The sequence below is a fragment of the Perognathus longimembris genome, chromosome 17 (genome assembly GCF_023159225.1).
Source record: "Perognathus longimembris pacificus isolate PPM17 chromosome 17, ASM2315922v1, whole genome shotgun sequence".
Taxonomy (NCBI): domain Eukaryota; kingdom Metazoa; phylum Chordata; class Mammalia; order Rodentia; family Heteromyidae; genus Perognathus; species Perognathus longimembris.
Genome location: NC_063177.1, coordinates 56036779 through 56046052, shown reverse-complemented (window position 1 = coordinate 56046052; position 9274 = coordinate 56036779). Strand labels below are relative to the sequence as shown.

Here is a 9274-nt window from a genome sequence, read left to right as displayed (position 1 = left end):
CACACACACACACACACACACACACACACAGACCCTGAGTTCAAGCCCCAGGACACACACACACACACCCTGAGTTCAGGCCCCAGGACACACACACACATTTCAGAGGAGAGCTCAGCACATTTTCTCTGTAAAAGGCCAAATAGCAAATGCGTCAGGCGGGGTGGCTATCGGGTTGGCTGACCGCCGCCCTCCAATTCCAGGGCGCAGGTGGTGCAAATAAAACTTTATTTACAACAGCAGGTGGCAGTGAGGCTCTGTTCCTCAGGCCAGGAGGGCCTGGCCGCCGGGAGGGTCATCTGGCAGGGGACTGGGGGGGCAGGGCCCACAGAACCCCTCGCCTCACGACGGTGTAAGGCCATGTGCTCGGGAGAGGAAGCAGCGCAGGGTGACGAGGAGGCTTCCAGAAAAAGGCTTGCAAAACCGCCACCGCGAGGATGGTGGGGCGGGGAGCTGTTCACCGCCCAGCCCGCGGCCCGGCAGGCGGGAGAGGGCGGCGGTGCCCCGCCGGCCCGGGCCGGCCCCACACTCGGCCCCGGGCACCTGACGGCGACTCCGGGGGGTCGGGAGCCTCTGTCCGCAGGCCCCCGCCTTGACCTCGCGACGGCCACGGAAGCCCACCGCTCCGAGGGGCCGGGAACCAGCCCAGCCGGCCCGCAGGGCCACCTCAGCGTTCGCCGGCTAGCTGCAGCCCAGGCTCCGGAACTCTGCTGCCGAGGCTGGCTTTGAACCGAGATCCTCGGGCCTCGGTCCCTGTGCGTGGGGAGCAGGGCCGGGCCAGCCACAGACCCACGAGCCCGCCGCGTTTCCTAGCAGCACTTTTGCAATCAAAGGCCTGTTGGGGAAGGTCCTGGAGTTCCTGCTCGCGACGGGAGACCAGTGCAGCGCCCTCGGTGGTGGAATCACCTCTGATTGTCTTCCCCTCCCCGGATGTCTTGGGGCGCGACTGCCCGCCCCCGCACTGGCCCCCCATCTAGCTCTTTCCACAGCCTCTGGGGAGCCACAGCACCTGTGGGCTGCCCCCTCTGCCGTCCCACCCCTTCCCTCCCAGGCCACCCCCAGCCGAGCCTCCAGCACCAGCTGTCCCCCCACCCCCCCAGGCTCGGGCCCTGCTCACCTGAGGGCTCGCCCCCCCCCCCCAGGCTGCTCACCTCTCGGGCCTGGCCTCAGCAGTTCACCCCCCTCCCTTTTCTCCTTCCAGCTTCAACCCCCAAGCCCTGCTCTGCTTTTCTTATTTATCTTGATTTCCTGCGGCCTGGAGGTCCCTAAGGGTGGGGACATCTGAGAGGCTTTGTCCTAGATACGGGTCTCCAGCACCTTCCCCGGGCGGGCGGGCGCAGAGATAAGAGAAGAATGGGAGTCTGTGGCCTGGGGCTCCAGTGATTCTCAGCAAAACCAGCTGATTACAGAAACTATGGCGTATTGTTTGACGCTGAGGGCCGTGGAGGGCCGAGGCTGGACGGAGTCCGGGGCTTGTGTCTGCCTGGGCTGAGTAGACCTTGTTTCTGAAAGCAAAAGTTTGAAGAGAAAAAGTAGTGGTGGCCTGCTGTGTACCGTGCCGGAGGCCGCGTGCTGGGGGGGGGGGGGGGGGCTTGCAGTGGGACTCGGATCGAAATGTGTCAACTTCCACCCGCGATCAACCCCACAGGGACGGGCGATGGGCACGCAGAGCCCTCCAGACTAGCATCCTCACTCGGAGACGGTGAGGCCCGCCTTCCGCCCCGGCACTCCCCGACGGGACGGGACAGCCTCACGGGCGAGGGGGTGGGGTGGGGTGGGGTGGGGTGGCCGGCCGCTCTCTTCCCGGCTACCGGGAAGACTGAGGCAGGAGAAACGCCTGAGCCCCAAGTTCCAATCCAAGGTGAGCCGCACGGTACCTGCCGCGGGATGCAGGTGAGGATTTGGAAAGTGTCCCTCTCGGGGGAGGGGCTCTTCCCTTTGGGTCCTTGACCTCAGTCGCAGAATAAGAACTTCTAGACCAGTCATAGTGGTAACAAAACTTGGCGGAGCTTTGCTGAGCAAGCGAGCGAGCAGAAAAGAGAAGACACAGCTCCTTGGCATCAGGGGTATTTATATGGTAAGGGGGGGAGGTTCTGACTTCAAAGTTAGGCACGGCTTTGCTCTAAACACTCCTGGTGTTAGCACTTTGTTCCTGGATATTTGGGCATTCCTTCCATAAAACAGAGGCCTACACTTGTTTTTGCTTTTGCCAGTCCTGGGGCTTTTGAACTCAGGGCCTGAGATTGTTTTTCTGGTCAAGGCTAGCACCCTACCCCTTGAGCCACAGCGCCACTTTTGGGGTTTTCTGTCTATGTGGTGCTGAGGAATCGAACCCAGGGCTTCATGTACACAAGCACCCTAGGCCTTACTCTTGAGATAAGAAAGGGCTTCTGTTGTCTCTCTTGAAGCAGAGATAGCGCTTTGATGTTTTTAACACCTTGTTTCTGCGTTGCCTCCCCCGGGCCTCCTTTTCCTTAAAATGACTTTGCTCCCTTAATCTTCAGGGAAGTGGATAAATGAGATCTGCTGTGCTTGCTTGAAGCCATGTGCCCGGCCTCATTGTTTCCTAGTCTGCCTGCCCCAGGACCCCCAGAAGGGGTCCCAAGATCTTTCTCCTGTGCTTTCCTTAACCTCACAAATAACCAGGGCCGTGTGGCCGGGGGAGGGGCTGGCCTGGCTGGAGGCCTGGAAGTTTCCTGCACGGCCGCCCCCGGCTGCCCCAGCCTGCTCCCAGCAGGTGGAGCCCCACCTCCCCTGCCGGCCGGCCCCTTCTCCGGGGGCGTCCGGGGGTTCCCTAGACCTCCTTTCTGGGAGTTTTGTCAGTCATCGGCCCAGTGCCCCTGGCACCATGCCTACCCTGGATAATGACTTGTGCCCCCTCGACCACCCCTGCAGCCTGGGTAGAAAGCGGCCTGGACTCAGGGCCCCCTCCCTGGCTGCCCACGGGCCCCTCCGGCGGCGCCCGGGCTCTCGGGCCTCCAAGCCCTTGGGCTCTGGAGACGGAGCTCCGCAGGGTGTGGCGCCTCCCGCTGCGCACCTGGGAGCCGCACAGAGAACTATTTCCACAGAGAATAGCTGGGTCAAAGGTGCAGGCAGTCTGAGGTCTGCAGGTGTTACCAAATTGTCGGGATCAGCTGGCCGGGCCACGGCTCCCTGCAGGCGGGAGGCTTCGGCTTCGGCTTCGGCGTCTCTCTCCCCGCCAGACGAGCGTGAGAAGTGAGAAGCCCTGCTCCATGAGTGTGTCCGCTGACTTCTTAAGCTCTAGGCCAGGCTGGCCGTCTTCCTGGGTGGTGATGGGCAGCGGAGGGCCTGAGCCTTTTCCACCAGACTGAAGGGAAGCCAGAACTAGAAAGGCAGCTTGCAGTTTCAGGGGTCAGTAGCGGGGAGGACAGAGTGGTCCACATGGGAGGGGGGGGCAGCAGAGCCACCGAGCAGACTGCTAGGGGACGGGGGGGGGGCCCAGGCGGTGGGGTGCCACCCCGGGGGCCCCCTCACCTGCCGGAAGCGCTGGGACTCCATTCTCCAGTGGGAGACCGAGGCCCAGAGGCCCAGTCCTAACCTGCGTTCTGCTCCCTGGAGTTCCAGAAAAGACCGGCCAGACCAGAACGGGTGGAAGGAAAGGGCGTGGGCCGAAGGGCGAAGGTCGTCCAGGAGCGCAGGGCTCCCGGCAGGGACAGTCCTGAGGTTGCCCCGAGGGTGCTGCTAGCCCTTCCCAGGCCTGTCCTGGGCGCCCACAGGCAAGGACAGTGGCCGAGGCAGAGAAGGGAACCCAGTGCCAATGCTGGGTGTCTTGAAAGTCGTGTTCTTTGGAAACTTGCTTTCACTTTCCCCTGAAATCTTGGCTTTTTCCCTTTGCGAGGGTGCTGGGAGTCCCGCGGCCTGTGAAGCCCCGGTTACGTAAGGGGCACCTCTGGGCAGTCTGTCCTGTCGGTCACAGTGACACCCTGTTGCCAGGCTTTCCTTATCTGTCCATCTGAGAGGGAAAACAGAGAAGACCGAGCAGCCGCCTCTCCTGTGCGCCCGGTCCGGAGTGGCCCAGCCTCCCCCTCTGGCCAGCCCTCCGCCGGCCCTCCTCCCGGCCTGGCCGCGCTCAGGTGCAAGGCCCGGGCCAGAGGGGACGCTGCGGCCCCACGGCTGGCGCGCTGTGCCGAAAGCCAGCAGCCGGAGCCCCCGGTGCCGGTGAGCAGGAAGGGCCCGGCCTGCTGAGGGCCCCCCAGCCCCCATGGCCCCAGAGCTGCTGGCTGGGCCAAAGCCACAGTCGACCTGACACACAGGATTCCATCTGGGGAGCGAGCGGGGCTGGGGGCCGAGCACCGGAGCACCGGGAGCGAGGCAGGGCTCTGCCATGTCAGTCACCCCCGGGACTCGGGCGAAGGTAGGAGGAAGGGGACTTGCAGGCCAGCCACGCTGCTCTGTGAGACCCCATCTCAAGCCCAACTGGCATATCCTCCTCTGCCCCTGGTGGCCCCGTGTTCAAAGCCCATGGCTTCCTGGGTGGTTTGGTTTTTGTCGCCAGTCCTGGGGCTTGGACTCGGGGCCTGAGCGCCATCCCCGGCTTCTTTCTGCTCAAGGCTAGGGCTCTGCCACCTGAGCACAGCGCTGTATACGTGGTGCTGAGGAATGGAACCCAGGGCTTCATGTATGCGAGGCGAGCACTCTGCCACTAGGCCACACTCGCAGCCCCCGGGGTGTGTCTTGAACACCAGCCGTCTCTGACTGTGGTCTCTGCATGGAGCCTTTGTGTCCTGTGAGGGTGGTGACAGTGTCCCTGGGGGAATGGCGAGGAGGCTCTGGACGGTGACCTCAATGAAAGCTGTGACTCCACCAGGGCTGACCCAGAACATGATGTTCCATTTTGTCAGTCCCCACACTCGGGTCCGGACACAGGTCCCGGGGACACGGGTGACCTGTGCCAGGCGAGCAGCAGGCTCCTGGGGCCCAAGGCCCGAGGCGGCGGACCACCCGGAGGGGGAGGGGCGCCCCGGCCCCCTCCCCTGGGGCCGCCCCCGGGGTGGGATGGTGGGTGGGAGCTCCCTGGGCTGACTTGGCGGGGACGCGGGACGGTGTCCCCGTGGCCTCTGCCAGGCTCTGAGAACCGGGGCTCAGGCCCGTGCCCTGATGTGGGGCGGTGAGTCACCGGCCACCTGCCCAAAGGCTCTTGAACAAGCGCATTGTTGGAGGAAGGGTGAACCAGGGTGAAGAGGGCCAAGGTTGTTTGTTTGCACACCTGAAAACAACTGTGAGAACTGCTGAAATTGTTCTAGATGTGGGAGAGGTAAGGAGAAAGGGACACTTTGATTGGGATACATTGTATACATGTATAGAAATGTTTCAGTAAGCTGCCTTCTACAATCATTATAGGCTAATTTAAAAATTAAGAAAAGCTGGGTGCTAGTGGCTCACACCCTATAATCCTAGCTAATCAGGAGGTTGAGTTCTGAGGACTGCAGTTCAAAGCCAGCCCATGAAGCAAAGCCTGTGAGACTCTTTTATTTTTTTCTTTTTGCCAGTCCTGGGGCTTGAACTCAGGGCCCGAGCACTGTCCCTGGCTTCTTTTTGCTCAAGGCTAGCACTCTGCCACTTGAGCCACAGCGCCACTTCTGGCTTTTTCTTATTATGTGCTCCTGAGGAATCGAACCTGGGGCTTCATGCATGCTAGGCGAGCACTCTACCACTAAGCCACATTCCTAGGCAAGTCTGTGAGACTCTTATCTCCAATTAACCACCAGAAAACTGGAAGTGGCGCTATCGTTTAAGGTGATGGAGTGCTAGCCTTGAGCACAAAAGAGCTTGGGAACAATGTCCAGGCCCTAAGTTCAAGCCCCAGGACAAGGGAGAAAAAACATCTATTGAAGAGGGAGCCAAGGGTATGTATGATTCAAGTTTTAGAGAATCTGCCCAGCAAGCTTCCCTGACTCCATCCCAGGGCCTGACTCCATCCCAGGGCCTGACTCCATCCCAGTCCCTGACTCCATCCCAGTCCCTGACTCCATCCCAGTCCCTGACTCCATCCCAGTCCCCGACTCTATCCCAGTCCCCGACTCTATCCCAGTCCCTGACTCTATCCCAGTCCCTGACTGATCCCCAGTCCCCGACTCCAGCCCAGTCCCCGACTCCAGCCCAGTCCCTGACTCCAGCCCCGGGGCTGGCTACGACAGATCCTCTGCTCTGCTAGGCAGAGATGGGGCCGGTCAGCTCTCTTGGGGGACCCTCCACACTTGAGACCAGTGAGGCCTTTGTTGAAATTGTGACATGAAACAACCCCTGCCACTCAGGAAAACAGCATGTTGAAGCAACTTTTTAAATAAATACCTTAAGAAATAGTCAACCCACTGCTTTTGCTGGTAATTTACTCTGGGGCCACAGAAGAGCTGCAGCGATTAAGGACCAGCAACCCGTAGACAGCTACAAAGCTAGGTCAACTCTGTGAACTACAGGCAGTGCAGGCCTGGGGTTCTGGAAGAGAACAAGAGAGCCAGCCCCCCCCACCCCGCCCCCACCCCCACCCACCGACCTTCAACCTTCCACTGCAGGGGCCTGCGCCCCCTGCCTGGCAGCCCTGCTGAGCTGATGAGGTGGGACTTGGGGTTTGGAGGGGCTGGCACTCTCAGGGCAGAGTCCATAAAGGACAACACCGGGGCTGGGAACGTGGCCTAGTGGTAGAGCGCTCGCCTCGAATACATGAAGCCCTGGGTTCGATTCCTCAGCACCACATAGATAGAAAAAGCCGGAAGTGGCGCTGTGGCTCAGGTGGCAGAGAGCTAGCCGTGAGTAAAGAGAAGCCAGGGACAGTGCTCAGGCCCTGAGTCCAAGGCCCAGGCCTGGCAAAATAAATAAAAATAAAAGGACAACACTGCAGAAAAGGCTCCCAAATCCATATGGGCTTCCAGTCCTCACTGAGTCCTGGGCCAGAGCGGCACAAAATAAAAGGGCCCCAGGCAAGGGCGGGGCCGGGGGCGGGGTGAGGGCCCTGTCCAGCTGTGCCAGGCCCTGCGCTCATCCCTGAGGCCAGGCATGAAGGCACAGGCCTGATCTCAGTGCCCGGGTGAGGCAGAAAGGTCACAGGTTTGGGGCCAGGCTAGACCACCTTGGTGAGGACTTGTCTCAAAAAGAAGAAGAAAAGAGGCTTACTCACCTCTGTTCAGTCTAATAGAAAGGATGTGGGGGGGAGTGAAGGGATAATGGCTAAATTGTTGTGGGACTTTTTTTTTGTTGATCCTGGAGCTTGAACTCGGGGCCTGGATGCTGGCTTTCCACTCAGGGCTGGTGCTCTCCCACTTTGAGCCACGGGTCCACCTCCAGTTTCCTGGTGGTTCATGGGAGGGAAGAGGCTCACCCACATTCCTGCCTTGGCTGGCTTCTAACCGAGACCCTCAGTTCTCAGCCTCCGGAACAGCTACAATCACAAGCATGAGCCACCAGTGCCCAGCCTAACAGCTGCAATTTTTTTAAATTAAATTTTATGGACAAGGTGATGTACAGAGGAGTACAGTTACATAACAAGGTAGTGCGTACATTTCTTGTCATACTCGTCGCTACACCCTCCTTCATTTTTCTTTCCCTTCCCTAGTTCAGGTAAGCATATATACAATATCCAGTGTACCAAAATCATATGCAGTAGCCACGTGGGGTAGGCCAAAGGAAATTCACCTAGAACATTAAACGTAATGACAATAGAATCCCCCTGTTTCCTTCTCTTGGAGTTCATTTTGCTTAGCCTCATCTTATGTAATCATATGTACATAGCTGTTGAGCTATTGTGATCCTCTGATAGGTCTATCCTAGCCATTTTTATGGGTGTTTAGTAATTGTTTGATTTTAGAGACATAATGTAAAGCCGCTGACCAAAACGTGGCAATACCATTTGAAAAGAAGGTTGCTATTTTACAGACATGGTCTCTACTGTTCTCCCCCTCCCCGCCCCAACAATCATATATCATGGAGACCATGGGCCTTTGTTCTCTGTGTTCTAGGCTTGTCTCACTCAACGTTATTTGTTCAAGCTCTGACCATTTCCCTGTGAATGCCATTATTTTATCATTTCTGATTGCTGTGTAGTTTTCCACTGTGTATAGGTACCATATTTTTTTGGATCCATTCATCTGTGGAGGGGCATCTGGGTTGTTTCCATATTTTGGCTATTGTGAATTGTGCAGTGATAAAAGAAACTGATGGCTTTAAAATTTTTATTTTTTTATTTATTTTTGCCAGTCCTGGGCCCTGACCTCAGGGCCTGGGCATTGTCCCTGAGCTTCTTTTGCTCAAAGCTAGCACTCTGCCACTTGAGCCACCGCGCCACTTCTGCCTTTCTCTGAACCCAGGGCTTCATGCATGCTAGGCTGGCACTCTACCACTAGGCCACACTCCCGGTCCCTGACTGACGGTTTAAAGGACAAGTCATGCCAATGCATGATAGGGCTTGTGATAGGCATGGGAGTAAAATGCATCACAAGGTGCCCCCGCCGACGAGGGGGGCAGACGGAAGCCTGCTGTCTAAGGACAGTGTGCTGCGGGCCGTTCGTACGATGCTACTTGAGGCTGTCATGTGTAAATTACAAGTGTGTGGACGGAGGCGGGGCTGTGGCAGGGCCTCGCTTAGGACAAGCCAAGCCTGGGTGGACCTCAGTACAACACGTCAGGAAGCAAATAAGTATAACCAAGTTGGGTACCATTGGCTCTCACCTGCAGGCCCAGCTACTCAGGAGCTAACCAGGGCGGGAAAGTCTAAAGAGTCTTATTGTCAAAAAAGCTAAAAGTGGGCCAGGCGCCGGTGGCTCACCCCTGTCATCCTAGCTACTCGGGAGGCTGAGATCTGAGGGTCGAGGTTCAAAGCCAGCCTGGGCACAAAAGTCCATGAGACTCTGATCTCCAGCTATCCACCAGAAAACCGGAAGTGGTGCTGTGGCTCAAATGGTAGAGAGCCAGCCTTGAGCTGAACAGAGCCCAGGGACGGCGCCCAGGCTGAGTTCAAGCCCCACCACCGACCGAAACACGGAGGAGCCACCCGACAAGGCAGACGGGATGGACAGGGCTTGTTGAGTAGCAGGCGGCAGCCCCGCGGCTGTGTGCCACGCAGCGCGGTGGAGACCCGGGCCCCGCTTTGCTAAGGAGGTCACGGGAGAGCGCCACTGAGCGCTGAGCAGCACCCTGGGCCCCGCACAACAGGAAGGGTCAAGATGGAGGCACTCTGGGCTCTACTAGGCTCCAGCCCAAGGCTCAGGCTATTTACCTGACCTGGGAAGAAATCCAGGTTAGAGAGAGAACAGCCAACTTC

The 9274-nt window shown here is 58.6% G+C and overlaps 1 protein-coding gene across 1 annotated transcript in view; it reads left to right on the top strand.

Moving 5' to 3' along the window:
• The first annotated feature begins 360 nt into the window (after window positions 1-360).
• The window catches only part of Dus1l (dihydrouridine synthase 1 like), an 18753-nt gene continuing 9839 nt past the window's right edge, over window positions 361-9274 (top strand). Inside the window, 3 exon segments of the mRNA XM_048366916.1 lie at window positions 361-718; window positions 2896-3086; window positions 4057-4179. Coding sequence (XP_048222873.1) covers window positions 361-718; window positions 2896-3086; window positions 4057-4179 — 672 coding nt within the window.